This window comes from Camponotus vicinus, unplaced genomic scaffold (assembly GCF_025532165.1).
Source record: "Camponotus vicinus isolate PSW18456_S1 unplaced genomic scaffold, iyCamVici1.0 SCAF_2, whole genome shotgun sequence".
Taxonomy (NCBI): Eukaryota; Metazoa; Arthropoda; class Insecta; order Hymenoptera; family Formicidae; genus Camponotus; species Camponotus vicinus.
In genome coordinates this window covers 7,821,266-7,837,956 of record NW_028141956.1, presented here as the reverse complement: position 1 = coordinate 7,837,956, position 16,691 = coordinate 7,821,266, and the positions used below count along the sequence as shown (strand labels likewise).

The 16,691-nt window shown below is 31.6% G+C and overlaps 1 protein-coding gene across 4 annotated transcripts; it reads right to left on the bottom strand.

Annotated features, from left to right (window-relative positions):
• Positions 1–37: 37 nt before the first annotated feature.
• On the bottom strand, positions 38–16,389 carry LOC145967602 (uncharacterized). Of its 4 annotated transcripts, none has more exons than XM_083092649.1 (16): positions 15,959–16,310; positions 15,299–15,482; positions 14,915–15,149; positions 14,587–14,826; positions 14,299–14,465; positions 13,811–14,194; positions 11,786–12,047; positions 11,438–11,690; positions 11,030–11,339; positions 10,515–10,584; positions 10,137–10,424; positions 9,870–10,052; positions 9,457–9,753; positions 3,889–4,137; positions 3,496–3,729; positions 39–3,272 (listed from the first exon to the last, which is right to left on the bottom strand). In XM_083092649.1, the coding sequence occupies exons 2-16, from the start codon at positions 15,462–15,464 to the stop codon at positions 761–763; spliced, it is 5,850 nt and encodes a 1,949-aa protein (XP_082948775.1). In that variant the 5' UTR covers positions 15,465–15,482; positions 15,959–16,310; the 3' UTR covers positions 39–760. The 4 variants fall into 4 exon arrangements, with proteins under 4 accessions (XP_082948778.1, XP_082948775.1, XP_082948777.1 ...); XM_083092651.1 differs by having other exon boundaries at positions 11,786–11,954; XM_083092650.1 differs by having other exon boundaries at positions 16,208–16,299.
• Between the last annotated feature and the right edge of the window lie 302 nt (positions 16,390–16,691).

Genomic DNA, 16,691 nt, shown 5'->3' with positions numbered 1-16,691 from the left:
GTTTTGACGAGATAAAGAAAATATTAAAAGAATTTTATTATTTTATTTCGTGACGTTTTTCTTACATATTGACATTAGATTATGAAAGTACAATATAATGCTGAGAGCAGAGATCCTAAATGATATTGTTCTTGATTCATTATATAATAATTATGGATTTTAAGACTTATTATATAATATATGTATATATTTTTCGACAAAATTATATCATAAGGTACACACATATGAGCTAACAATGTACATTACTTATTGCAATAATAAACTTACATACATTATTTTAATATACCAAACCGGAACGTGATAATTATGCAAAGGCCATATAATGTTACCTGTTTCTCTTTTTAAGTTAGAGAAACTTGTCTCTATATCTTATATATGTATATATGCTGCTTTTTTCTTTTTTTTTCTACTATTTTATTCATCAATCCACTTTGTCTCACTTGTCAAAAATTTTTATTTTTTTTCGCGCCAATAAATAATCTACTGCTAGAGATTATTCTTGTCTAAAATAATTTTATGTTGAACTGGGCAATATTACAAGTACAAAATAATCATTATTCTATCTGAAAGATATGCAAATAATGCATATATCATTGATTGCATAATCTATCCATAGAATTGATGAAAATAAAATATCCTCATAATATTTGAAAGCGCTCAAAGAAAAGAAGCTCTTGTTTTTTGCGCTTTTTTAAAATATTTTTTTTATATTTCTCAGGTAAAGTGTTTTTTGATGAAGCATAAAAAATATCTAGTGATGTCATTTATGCTTAGATTTTTTCTTCTTCTTCGATTGCTTGCTCCTGCTCTTTGATTTTTTTGACTTCTTCTTGTGTTTCTCCTCGTCGCTACTGCTGTCAGACGAGTCCGAATAAGTGTCCGAGTCTGAACTACTATCTTTCTTAGCTGACTTCTTTTTCTTATGTTTTTTATGCTTCTTTTTCTTCTTCTTATGCGACTCATCGCTACTGTCCGAGTCGCTGCTTGTTGTGTCGGAACTGCTGGATGTATCCTCACTACTACTAGACTTAGATCGCTTCTTCAAGGACTTCATCTCTATCTCTTTGTCTAATTCCGTTTCGTCCAATTTCAGTTTCTTTGCTGGTTGCAACCCTTTTCCATCCTCACCATCTGATTCCGAATCCGAGGCAGAGTAATCGGGTTCGAAACTCGCCTCGTCAAGTATACTACGCTTGCGATCGGATACCAATCTTGGATTCTTTCTCTGTTTCTTCAATGACTCTGCCAGAGGCGGCTCGATATTCTCGTAATTGATTTTGGTCTCGTTGCCATCTGACTTTCCATCTTTTGAAGTTGCGCCTTCCTTGTGCTTCTGTTTCTTTTCCTGATTTTTATCTTTGTCTTTCTTATGTTTCTTTTCTTTGCGCTTTTTGTGTTCTTTAGATTTACTTCTGCTACGATGCTCCTTTTTCCTCTTTTTCTCCTCTCGCGGCTTCTTATCGCGTCTTCTTTCTTCTTCGTCATCTTTCGATTTTAATAAACTTATTTTCGTCATATCCGTTCTTTTGAAAGCGCAAGACGGAGGAGGCGTTCTACCTCTGCGTTCACGATCTCGCTCCTTATCGCGATCCTTTTCCACGCGTTCCCCCTTCATATCATTTCTATTTGAGCGAAAATCTGTTCTACAATCAATTCTACTCTCCCTCTCTGACCGCAAATCGCCACCGTGCCTGTCGCCTCGAAAATCAGACCTTTCCTTCGATCGGTCGCCTCTATCTTTGTTGTCCCGTTTTCTCTCATCCAGGTATACCTTTCGTTCGCCGCTTGTAGCCAAACCCAACGAAGATGGCTCTACACGTCGTTCTAGAAGCGTAGGAGAAATCCTCTTCTCCCTTCTGGGTGATCGACTTCTCGACTGATTCTCATTTTTTATATCGCGCCTCTCTAGAAATCCTTTTACAGGGCTGATCTTTCTCTCTTTACCCTCCTCAATCTTCTCGCCTAGTCTTTCTTTGGCGGACAGCCTGGTCGGTGAATAAGCTGTCTCTGGAACGGGCTTGAACTTGGTACGGTCAAGCTTGGCTTTCTTTACTGGCTCTGTGATCTCGACATTTCTCTCGTTTCTGCCAACATTAATCGTCACATTAACGCTCTTTCGCGGTTCTCGGTTAGGGGTTGGTTCTACCGTCTCTAATACTTTAGGTTCGGGATTTTGATATAATATCTTCCTACTTTCGCTAATCTTCTTAATCTCGATTGGTCGAATCGCGTTGATAGCTTTCTGAAATATGGCATTTTCTGCTCGCTTTAGAACCTCTGAAGTAACCATCTTCATTGACTTCGGTTCGTCCTCTCTCTGTATTTTCTCCGTTGGTGATTCACTCGTGTTGTTATCATCGGGCTTTTCAATTGTATCGTCTCTCTCCCACTTGGATAACTCGGGTATGGGAGCCAGGAATTCATCCTTTTTCGGGGATTTTTCTGTTGATAACATGGTGGTTACTTCTTTCGTCTCAGTCTGCGAATGTTCCGATAATAGAGAATACTTTTCTGTGATCACGGTGTTGATCTCCGTGTCATCTAGTCCGCCATAGAGACTATCAATTGGTTTTATGTCCGATTTAAGTTCTGGAATTGGCTTGAAATTCGGATTCGGTGGATTAGTACCGAATTCTGCGCGATCTAGACGACCACTGCCGGGACTGAGCTCATTGAATTCTGGCGGTTCTGGATTCATCGCCAGAGATTTATCCTCGAATTCCTCTTTGATTGGTACGATAGGTGCCTCACTAGCGATACATTCTATCCTGTTCTCAATGTTGTCCTCCTCGTTGCATGTTTTCACGGCATCGAGTTTATTAAGCGGCGAAGACGAGGTGTCATTTGTCGTTTTATCTTCGACCAATAGCGCATCCTCCATCTTGATCGTATCATCCTTGGGTGTTTCTTTTTGACTAGACTTCTTGTCCTTCTTCTTTTTCTTCTTTTTCTCTTTTTCGTCGCTATCTTTCTTCTTCTTCTTTTCCTTTATTTTCTTTTCTTTCTTCTTTTCTTCCACTTTTTCCTCATGTTCCTTTTCCTTCTTCTTTGTACTTCGCTCTGGCGATAAATCCTTAGGATCGCCTCTGGATTTCTGCGAATACGGGCTTAAACTCTTTCTGCCCTTCTTCCGCTCTAGCGAACGTCTTTCGTACCGCTCGTGGCGATCTCTATCCTTCTCCCTCTCGGATTCGTATTCACGCTCGCGTCTTTCCTTCTCTCGCAGTCGGCTCTTATCATCTTGTCTATGGCGATCTCGATCATCTCTGTAACTGTAGCAAAAAAACATGGAGATATAGATAATATATTTCCAACAAAGAAACCAATTTAACAAATTGCCATTCTGTCTTTTCATTAAAGTTCACTATAGTTTACATATCAAAATATTTAGTGTATTGAAATTTTTAATTTGATTTGATTATTTAATTTTTTTAATGAATTAAATAATATACGCATTAATTGAATTACTTGAATTACTTGAATATTAAAACGCACCGGTCTTTATCGTAATCCTTCTTCTCAATGTGTCTATCATCGTCTCGACGATCGCGAATATGTCTATCGTCTCGTTCTTTTTCCTTTTCTCTCCTATCACGTTCATCTTTTTCTCGTATCCTGTCTTCGTGATCTCTCGGCGGGATTTGTCTATCGCGATCCTCGCGATCTCTGTTCACGATTCTACGATCTCTGTCATCTCTCTCGCGCATACGATCTTCACGATCGCGACCCCTTTGAAACATATATAATATGCATGTCACAGATACATCCCTTTAAAATAAATTCTTTTAAGATAAAAGATATATCCTCTTTTTAAATGATCAAAGCAGAACAATATTTTTATAAAATAAAAGAGTTATTTCACTTGACGCAATATTCAACATTATATACCTATCGTCTCTTAATCTGTCACGCTCTTCATTGTCACGATCCTTTGACGAGTGTTCTCGATCTTCTTGATCTCTCAGGGAACGCTGCCGCTCTCGATCTTCCCTCAATCTGTCGGAATGCTCGACGCCCGGTGGTGAGAGATCGTAATAGCCTTCAGTGCCAGGTGGTGCGACATCCTCGAATCTCTTATGAGGTGGAGGATCCCTCAGAGGACTACCGAAACGCTGTGAAGGAGGTGGTCCGGAATATCTGTTGACAGAAAATCAGTACAGCGCTTGATACATCGGTCGTATAGCAAAAGGTATAACTCTATCTGCTTTTCTTTTTTTTTCTTTTCTTCAGTACATAGTGCGATTTTATAAAACTGGCATAGCGCATATACAGAATAGTTGTTAGTGACGAAAATTTTTTTTGGAATCCCAAGGTGTATATCGAGAAAATTAATCGTGTTAAGATATTCGTAGAAAGAAAAGAAACTTTATTTGCCTTTCAAATTTTCTTTCTTACTTCTGTTAACGAGGCTACTTGCCATACACATAGAAGACTTATCCAATAAAAATTCAAATAACTGGGGCAAGAATGTGTCAATATTTTAAGACAAGTCAACTACTTGTAATTTCTTTAAATAATCTTCGTACAAGCTGAAAGAATAGAACATCACAATCACCTGTTACCCAGACTTTGTTAAAGTCATTAACTAAAATTATAAAATCATGAAGAAAGCAACATTTGTAACTTTAAATGATTTTAAAGTACAGTGAAAAATATACATTCTCACAATTATAATTATATTAAATATTGAATAATTACATTATAAACACAAAAGCTGAGAAATTGTCAGAAATTATAGTCTGTGCAATTTATGTTTAATTTATTCATTGACGTGATACATTTTCAGTAACACGTCCTTGTACTTGAATAACAAAAAGTAATTTTGTTTTCATTACAAATGTTGATTTGGCCCTGAATTCACCTGATTCAGAAACCATGCAGACGTGTCAATCAGCTGGCTAGCTTCTGCAGTCTCCACGATGGGCCTCAATACTCTTCCTTGCTTCTCTCTTCTTCTTGCACTTTTAGATTACTACTATATTTCACATAATGTAATATACACATTATATATAATATATAATATATATATATATATATATATATATATATGTATAAATAATACACACAGAGTATATGTATCACTTGCATGCAATTTACAAAATTATATATTCAATAGTATTGTGATAATATTGATCATATAAATAAAATACACTTACTGTAGTAATAATACTTATATAAAATATTACGTCATATATAGCAAATAGTAAAACTAAACTTAAATTAAAAATTTTTTACAAGAAGACTTATAATTATTACATTATAAGATTATTAAATCGGAATAAATCTAAACTTAAACTACTATTTATCTGATATAATAACATTATCCAACATTGTATATAATAAATGTAACAAAGTATATAACAATATATATAACAAAGTATGCACATAATTTAATAAATATTTTACTTAAAAAAAGTATAACTACAAATAGCATAAATTAAAATATTATAAAATAGCACTATTAAAATATAGGTATTAAAATATAAATATATTATAAACTATTGTCAATATTATGTTATATTTAGATAATTATATATTCTAACACATATAAATAAATAAATATAAATATATATATATATATATATATAAAATATAAAATATATATTCAATAATTACATATATATTATATAATTATACAGATATATATTATTATTAAAAATATATTATACGTATTTTCTTCATTACAGTATATCTCTTAATTTATCTATAATTAAATATATCTTATAAAAATTCTCGCGAGTATATATACAGATACAATATACAAATTGATATTAATATAAACTGCATATATAGATTAAAATACAATAACTCTCACATATAGTTTCATTAATATGTATCCTGCATCTTTGCTAAGTAATTAGGAATATCTTTAAATAAATATATAAAGTACTTATTGTTGAATTAAAATAAGTACTAATACAATACTTACAAAATACATACACACATACATGCATATACGCGTACGCACACGTACAGTATATGTATTAAACACATAATAAAATTTATAAAATAATAGAGAATGCAAAATTAGAAAGAAATGTTAGCTTTCATTTAATGGTCAAATATTAACTTTCATCACTTAAAAAGTACTAATATATTCATGATACCACAACAAGAATTTGATAATGTAATCATTTAAAAATCTTCCATATTTTATCTTCCATTATATTGCATTAATGTTGTTACATTGCCAATAATATTTTTTACCTTATTTTTTATTATTCGCAATAATTTTATACAATATTTCTCAATTTGTGTATATTTTAAATTACATATTAAATTATCATGCTAAAAATAAAGAAAAAAGAATATGCAGAAACCTAAAAAAAGTTTAAAATTTTTTTTTGTTTTTTATAATACATTGATTTCTAGTACAGAAAGAAATAAATATTAATTGTATATTCAAATTTAATTATGTTTGCGCCAAAGAAATAATCTATAAGAACAATAATCTCTTATTGAATTATTATAATGATAGCAATAAGAAATATGAGAATTAAAGACACAGATCTATGATGAAAGTAAATTTAATGGAAAAAGATATGAATATATATGAAAGCCTCGTATATATAAATCACACACATATTCAATCATATAAAATCAATCAATCGCACACTTAATTGTCTTATTGCTTATTCTTCTATCACTATTCTTAAATATGTACTCATATGTAAATATTGAAATTATGTATTAATTAAAAAAAAAAATTATATATATATATATATATATATCACACAATTAATATAACAATACTAAACAAATTGTAATGAAAAATTGTAATGATATTATCATTAACAATTATAATTAATATTATTTTGTATATTATTTTATTGATATTATTTTATGCTTTAAATTTTGACTAAATTTTATACTTTACTTATTGACTAAATAGTCAGAGAAATCTCTGTAAAACTTTTTGTAACTTAAGTAATTTTACTGTGATTATATGGAAATCAATGAGATATATCCTATTATAATTCCCGAAGAATATGCATATCAAATAAACAATTTAATTTAAGTAATAATTATAATTTGAAAAAACAATGTAAAAATTTGTATATATTTTTTTAAATATATGTAAATATATATAATAATATATAATATAAATATATATAATGTGAGACACTTAAATATAATTATTAATACATAACTTTTTAATAAATTTAAGATTTAAATATTAAAATATATGTATAGTTTATAAAGACAATATATTAAAATAATGTAAAAGAATAAATTACTATATATTTAGATCTTTATATTTGATCTACTTTCATGATTAAAAAAGCTTTTCTCTCTCTCTCTCTTTAGAGAAATATTATTATTAATTCTTTTAATTATATCTCTTAATACAAGTATTTTTATTATTTTTAAATAAAAAAAGTGTACACAATTCTAACATATATCTAGAATTATGTTTGTTTTATATATGTATGTATGTGTGTATGTATGTGTATATGTAAGTGTGTATATGTATGTATATTATGCATGCATGTATGTATGTATGTATGTATGTATGTATGTATGTATGTATGTATGTATGTATGTATGTATGTATGTATGTATGTATGTATGTATGTATGCATGCATGCATGCATGCATGCATGTATGTATGTATGTATGTATGTATGTATGTATGTATGTATGTATGTATGTATGTATGTATGTATGTATGCATGCATGCATGCATGCATGCATGCATGCATGTATATATGTATGTATGTATGTATGTATGTATGTATGCACACATGCATGTATATATGTATGTATGTACGTATATACATAGATCCATAAAATTTATTTATATTATGATGAATTATGCGAGTATTATTCGAAGTAATCTTTAAAGTAATCTCAAGTTTCGATTTAAAACTTGTAAAAGTCAAGATGCTCTTTTCAGATATAAAGTCTTATTAAATATGCAGCTTTATAAAAGCGCAACTCTTTATAATTCAGTCTTTTCTTTCATTTTCACAGATAAAATCACAAGTTTATAGTAGAGATATATCTCGATTCTCTTAGATACAATCGTATATCGCGAGATATGAATTAATCAAACACAACAATATCATAACATACAATTTCCAAACTATCATCCTTCATAAATTAAAATTTTGCTACGGTAAATATCGATTGCATAAATTTGACATACAATTAAAATTCCATATGTACATGTATATTTTATTTATTACATATATATTACATATTTTTGTGATTGAATATTCTTTTTCAATTATTTTTCATATTTCCAGGTCTAAAATTTGCTTAATCGAGAAGAATGGATGAAAATAATGAAATTAAATAAAAATTATAGAAATAAGAAAAAATAAGAAAAAAAAATATGAATTATCGTTCGAAATTTTTTAATTTTAAAATTTATATATATATATATATATATATATATATATATATATATATATTACTATAACAATTTGTTTTTGTATGCAGTATATTATGGATGCTTTCCAATTGTTTAACATATCTTAACACCAATGTATACAGGAAAGCACAAAGTGTAGTTATGTGCACGATTTAATTGAAACAAAATGTGTATATTGTATATCTGTATATTCATAATATCTATATTGTATCCATACCTTGGTATTTTTTAATTCGTGATGGAAACTATTTCCGCCTGCATATATTTCAACAAAAACATTAGAATTCAAATTATTTATTATTTCAATGATACTCTTAATATTTCTGCAATATTGGGTTTTTTGTTGAGTAAAAGAAAAAGTAAATTGATCACTCTTTTATAGCCGTTGTGGCTAGTAAAGCCCCTTGCACAATGCTAGGCAACAGGCAATAGAAATAAGGAATAGAAACTATTCACCAATAAGTACGCGGAACAGAAAATATTCGTCAATGGAAAGGAGCAGAGAATAAATATTATTTCTGTTCTTATTGCCTGTTGCCTAGCATTGTGCAAGGGGCTTAACTATTATTTGTTACTAGGAAACACAAGCTTACACAGCCGATTAGTAACCCTCAAGCTGAGTACGAATGTGTAGACAATTATGGCAATTGGAATGCAATTTGTATCACTGTGTGCACAAAAGTGTCTAGGAATATTGCAATTGGAAAGTATCCAATGAGTTATGTGTAACAGTACATTAGTTTTTAGCAAAATCTTCTTTCCTTATCCTACAAAATTGTGACAGGAATATATATAGAATGGTGAATACTGATTGGAAATGAAGAAAATGCTTATTGTCAAATTTATGCAATAATTATACATTTAACTTATATATGCAAGATTAAAATGACTTCGTCATTTTGGTGCGCACAAATTTCTCGCTAATAAGACAATAAAATCTTTGTACTATGTCGCTTTTATATAATTTATCAGTCATTATTTCAGAGTCTTTATGCTTAACTAAACTAGTGGTATAAGTATGTCGATAGATTGTCTGCTTAGCGTGTACATGAATGAAAATACTATTGAGGCGAAAATACCTGTTGTAGGAATCATAATAGTCTTTCCTGTCCGTAGGCGGAGGTCCCAATGACATAAGCGGCGGTGGTGGATGACCTCCAGTGACTAGATGTGACATCAACGGCGGTATATTATGTTGGGACGGCTGGTTCCTTATGGGATATCTCGGCAATGGCCTCTCCCTAGGCGGTAAATCGCGCTCACGATCACGGAATTGATAATCATGAGCTGGTGAATCGCCATAATAAGTACCGTATCCATCTCGAGGCTCACGTGATCGCGGCCTATCTCTCTCACGATCCCTCTCTCTTTGAAATCTAAAAAATTTAAATAATTGACGACATGTTAATATATTCCGTATAATATATTTTAAATGCATTTTAAAAAGTGTATATCTTGTCTACGATAGATAAAGATATTATCGAACACATACCTGGGAGGTGATCTAACTGGCGATCGATATCTGGGCAACAAGTCACGATCTCGATCTCGCTCGCGGTCTCTCTCGCGATCACGATCTCTCTCCCTGTCTCTTTCTCGATCTCTGTCTCTTTCCCTATCTCTGTCTCTCGATGGAGATAGCCTCGGCGATTGACTGCGAGAGTATGATCTAGATCTGTAACGTCAAAATCAAGAAACTTGATAAATTCAATGACAACGAACATCGCATATTCTTTTTAAAAGCATTCTTTAAAAATACCTGCTAATGGAGAAGCTACCGCTTCGTGATCTACGTTTAGGAGTACGACTACGTGGTCTAAGTGGCAATGGTGATCTCGATGATCTTCGTTTCGATGGTGGACTACGTGATCGACTAATACGAGACACAAATGGCGATCTGCGACTGAAAGAGCGCGATCTCGATCGAGTGTAGCTACGAGATCTAGATCGTGTTCTACTTCTTCTTCTATGTTTTCCCAAACGCCGATCTCTTTCATCCTTCTCTCTGAGCATACGCTCAAATGCCTCCAATGGGTCATCGATAATACTGAAAAAAATAAAAGTGTATCCATATAGATAATGATCCAATGAAAATATTTAATATATTTGCATTGATTAACATAGAAAATTAATTTACCCAGGTTGATTTCCATTATGTATGCTTCTACCTAAACCTGGTGGTGGTGGTTGCAAGTTTCTATATCCCACTGAAACAAAATATATTCAAATTTATACTAACTAAAAATACAATATAATCAATTATATAAAAAAAATAACGTGAATTATATATAATAAATATGAGTGATAAGAATAATTAATTATTTTAAAATTTTAAAAGTAAAAACTATGAATATATATATATATATATATATATATATATATATATATATATAATCAATAAAGATTATAAATTATGGATTCATAATTAATTTCATAACTATATGCTCATAGTTTACATATTGATATTTATGACATCAAATACTTTAAGATACGAATCAATTCCAATGGTAAAGGCAAAAAATTATACACAATATGTACAATAACTTTTGTTTTCGACGAAACAAAACTTTTTTATTTCTACATTCTGCTAAAAGTAAAGGCCTTAAGTTTATTTATATAATTTTATAAATTTTTTAAATAAGTTACACTTACTGTGATGCAGCCCTCTCATTGGCCTTGGCGGCCCGCTATAATTTCGAGGTGGCTGAGACGGTCGATATCCTTGCTGCTGGTAAGGAGGTCTATCGTATCTCGGTGGTCCATAATGAGAGCTCTGCTGATGCGCATATATCGGTATTCGATGATTCAAGTACGGATCCGGCAAAAGTGGGGGATTGTGCGGAGGTACATTCGGCGGTGGTTGATTGTAATTCGGTGGCGGGATACGGTCCTCGCCCGGTGGAAACGGTAATAACGGTGGTTGATTGCCGGATGTGGGAACATGCAAATGCGGTTCATCGACCTAAAGATCACAGAAGCGTGCAATAAATGAAATTAATGCATATATTGAAGAACAGTTGTGATTATTATCCCATTCGAATGTAGAGAATACTCGCTTACCGTTGGAGTACCCGCGCGGTCCTCATTAGATCTACGTATTCCACTGTCATAATGCATAGCAGGCGGATAATGTCCATCGTCCGCTAGATGACCTTGATAACCCTTGGAGGGAGGTGGGTTCATTAAATGAGGCAACACCGCACTCGATGACGATGGATATTCACCGTGCTGGGAATGTCTAGGTGACAGGGATCGATTTCGGCTGCGATTCAACGGACGTAAATTCTCAATCCTACGACCACGTTCTCCACTTCTGAATTATAAATGTACATAATTTAGCCATTCGATGTCATATTCCGATATAAATATTTCATAATGTGTTTCTTGTATTTTTTCGAAACCGCTCACCTCTCACGATGTCCATCTCTGCTAAAGCTTCGTCGACGCTCCCTCGATTGGCGCTCCCCGACGTACTCATTTTCCCGTTCTTTCTTATCACGATTAGGAGGGTTACTTCGTTCGCGTTCCCTCTCCGGCGAGCTTACGATAGCAGGAATCGGAAGTAAAGGCTCTGTCCCTGGAGGAGGAGGCACCTCAGTTTCCTCGTCAGTTGTTAGTTTTGTTACCGAATCACTTTGCAAATGCGATTCTGAAGTGGATTCAGGCAGAGCTGTCAGAAGCACACATCACGTACGATTAGTCGAGTCAAATCGGCGATTAAAGTCCGCTAAAGAGCGGATTGCGATGCGTATAATGGCACTTTGTATTACGGCACATAAAGACGTACCACACTGTTTGAGGTTATGAGCTTAAAATTGTCAGCTGGCCAATACAAACTCGAAATATATCGTTGGCGATGTATGTTATAGCGCGAAATTAAGCAGCGATCGAACGCATTTCATCGCAATGAAGTCATGTTTCTAAATATTATACGCCACGTGAATCAAAAATGCCGAAGTTAAATTAGTTACATATTCCAATATAATGGCGCCTGTCTCTCTCTCTCTCTGTCTCTCTTCGGTGTTTACGAGAAATATATCGTACGGAGAGGCAGAAAATTCAATATTGCAAGAAAGAGATGTTAAATATTATATAATGTACAGTCAAGTTTTATTTATATATGAATAATAAAATATCAATATATTATTCTTTTTGTCTAGTGTTTATTTACATTAGCTCTTTTAAATGAGGAAATTTTTTTTCTCCTTTTATTTTATGATGTAAATCAAGAAGTTTAGAATATACATCAATATGTTTGTATTATCCGAATATGAATAAAATTATTTAATTATATATTTACGAATATAAAAATTTATAAATAACACTCAATTAATAATTTATCATATATATATGTATGTTTATGAATTTTATATTTATACTGTATGAAATTTATATTTTATGAGAGAAATAAAGAAATTCACATTTTATATATCTGATTAAATTATCTTAATTAATAATAATGCAATAATTTTCTGTAATTTTGAAGTGCTAATTTCAAATATACAAACCTTTTGAGTTTGTAGTTTGATCTTATTAGTAATATATACAAATATATTGCTGCAATATATTAAATATAAAATAATGTAAAAATAATATTAGAAAATCTTTAAAGTCAATAAATTCTTGCTATATGTTTTATATATATACATATATATATATGTGTGTGTGTGTGTGTATCTATATGTTTGTGTAAAATTTTCATATAGTTAAAGTGCAGTATACTTTCTATTTCTTTGACTTTTATAAATTAACACATCACACAAAATATTACAAACAAATATTTGATTACAAATTTTTGTGATTAAATAGATTTTTTTAATAAAATCTCTTTTCTCTGCTCATTGATATAATAAAATATTTAACCTTTCTGTCAATGAATAGGTACCTGGATACCCAAAGCAACTTTAATGATAAAAATCTTTATGTTAATGTTGTCCTTCCAAACAAAACACAAATGATCTTTGTAGTCAGAAACTCCCTAAAATATAACAGGAAATAATGTTTGATACTCAGCAGCTGTTATAAAGAAATTGTCACAGTAAAATGTCAAAAATACAGAAAGCATCCTAGGTACCTATATATTGATGGAAAGGTGAAAAATTATGCATTGACAGAAGGGTTAAATTTTAATGTATATTTATCATTATATTAAACTTATTACAAAAACCCTAACATGATTAAATATCTAATATATTATTAGCAAAAGTGACACATGCTGTCACACACTGATTTCACGCTAGGACTCTATATATTATTATAGCAAATTATAATTATTGAACATAAAGCTTTGTACAAAATATAGCCATTTTAACTGCATTCTCATTAATATATTATAGAAATATCTATTATTGTATTGTATATTTATCTATTTTTATTTTTCTTTTAAAATTATATACATCAAAACACTAACATCAGTTAGTAAAAAGCACTTACTGGTTGATGTCTGTGGCTGCAAACCAGAGATGGCAGTTGGGAAATGTTGCGAGGCAGATTCGAGATTAGTGGATTGTGGTTCCACAGGTTCTTGTGATGGTACATTAGGAGTAACAGACGGTTGTATAGTTTGAACTTGAGAAGATACTTGACTCATTGTTTGTTGTACTTCAACTTTTGATTGATCTGTTGGTGCAGCAGATTGTCCACTACTTTGAATAGGAGGCCGATAAGTCTGTCTTTTGGCATAACCAGTTTCATTTTTAAAATTCATTACTGCATTACGTAGGAATCGATTTGGAATAAGAGTTTCTGGTGATACATCTTTTTCATTACAATCTGGACATTCATGTTCTTCAGATTCTAATAGAAATGTGCGAATACCTATTATATATAAAAAAAAGTATTTTAGATATAAATAGAATAATCCTATGTAGATAAAAAAAAATTCACTTTAATCATCTATAATTTATGATAAAAAAATTTACATTCGTCACAAAAGGAATTTCCACAACATGGAATCATCACTGCATCCGTTAGAAGGTCTTTGCAGATATTGCATAATAAATCTTCTGGTATTTCTGGTTTTTCTATCACAGGTTCTGGATCTTGTGAAAATGGTGGTCGTTCTTTTTTGCCTTCTTTATAAGCTTGACTGAAGACAGAAAAAGCAGTGATGAATGTATATACATTATGTATTATGTGTATGTGTAATATTTTCTAGAGAGATATTGTAATATATATTTAAATTTTTGTGATATATAATTAAAGCTTACTGATCAATAGCGGGAACAGCATAGTGTCCTGTAGGTGTCATCATAGCACCAGGTACCAAAGGCCCCTCAACAGGTACCATAAAACTTCTGGGAATACCCGTGCTTTTCTTTATTTCAATCGGTTCCTGATTTGTACCCAATGGACAGTTTTTTATCCAGTGTCCAGGTTGATGGCATTTATAACAACGATAATTTGCAGGTACATCACCAGTCTGATTGGCTCCACGAATTTTCATATAACTTTAAATTATATATATACATATTTACAATTTTGTAACAAATTGAGTAACAAATTAATTAAAACAATAAAATATATAAAATCATATACTTTGAAGGGTCATAGTCTTGAGTCGATTGTGTCATCATTGCACGAATTTTATCTTCTTCTGAACCATCTAATCTTGTGAGATCTACAGCTCTGTTCAAATTAGCTTCATCTTTTAAATTACTAAATGGAGGAGTTTCATTTCGATCCCAAGAGCGTTTTTGTTGTATTGTTAATGGAACTCTTGCAACAATAAGGCTAGTATTTTTAGCAATTAATGCATTATCATCTGTATAATCTATGAAAAATAGTATAATTAAATATTGTCTCTCAATATATTATTATATAAATTATAATATCAATAGATAAGATTATGAAATATATTTATATAATTTTATAAGTTAGATATAAAAAAGAAGTCATTTAATAATAAAATAAAATATTTGCCTTCTTTTGTTTGAGCATTTGTAATTTGTAAATCAAAATCTGTATTTTTGCCGATACGTTTCTGATGAAATATAGCTTTTTTCAAATCTGCCACTGAAATATGTAGTCCATCAAATGATACAGTGTCATAGTCCAAAGTAGATTTAAACTTGTAATGTACAGACATTGTTTCTACTTAAACAGCCTGAAAATATATGTATATAAGATTATAATAATTACAATAATTATCATTAGAATATTAATAAGATAAATAATTGCAAAAAATATATTACATAAGAACTTTATTTTATTCTCCTCAGAAATAAATATAATATAATATTTAACATAAAAAATTGAATTTATATTACTAATGTAGAATCTTGGAATAGAAGTATAGAGAAAAGCATAACAAAAATGTACATAAAAAAATATTGACATAGACATTACATTATGTGGTGTATGTACATTTATATATATATATATATATATATATATATATATATATATATATACACATAAAATTAAAAAAAAAATTTCAATCAAGAAAACACATCGTGATATATTTTAATTCCATATAACGCGATACACATATCACAACACTTGCACAAGGCTCGTCTTTCTCTCTCTCTCTCTCCACTACCATTATACAATACGCACACGTACAAACACTACACAACGTACCTCCTCACGAGAACAGGCGACGATGATCGCAGATAGACGATGCATACGGATCAAGTGAACTACGAGTCACGAGAACGAGAAATTTTTACACGAGACAGATCCGCGGAGAAATGCACGCACAGCGATTAGGTTAAATTGAATCGGCGATGACATTCGATCGCGGCAACGCGGACTCCCAGCGACCGCGACGCAACGTCAGCGATCACCGCTGTGCGAACTTGGTACAAGTGGGTACAAGTTAGTACTCACTGCGTGAAGACGCCCAGCGGTAGCCTCGCGGCGTCAAAGAGTAAGCGGCAACGGCAGCTGCTTTGACGACGTTGCGAGCACAAATAAGCGCAAATATCGTAGGTGTCGAGGTTGCGTTCGAAAATCTATTGGCGAAAGTAGAGCTCGATTGACCAATCGGGACAGAGAGAACCAAAGTTTCCTTGTTCCGATTGGTCAACGAAGTGGTCCCAAGTTACGCGAGTGCAGAGCCTCTTGACAATCATGGGTTTTCGTTATAACCTGTACAACTTGGTTTATCGGCGACGACGAGACGATGATACTCGACTCTGGATAAAAAGACCCACTAAATTGAAATCGCGTTATATGATTACATCTTATAATTAATTTACTACTTTTTATAATAATTGAGTCGCCATTTTTTTTATTTGCCAATTGATGCAGATTTCTTTGTTCTGATTGATCGATCAAACACCTCCACTTGTAAAGTCAAGATAAACGCGGC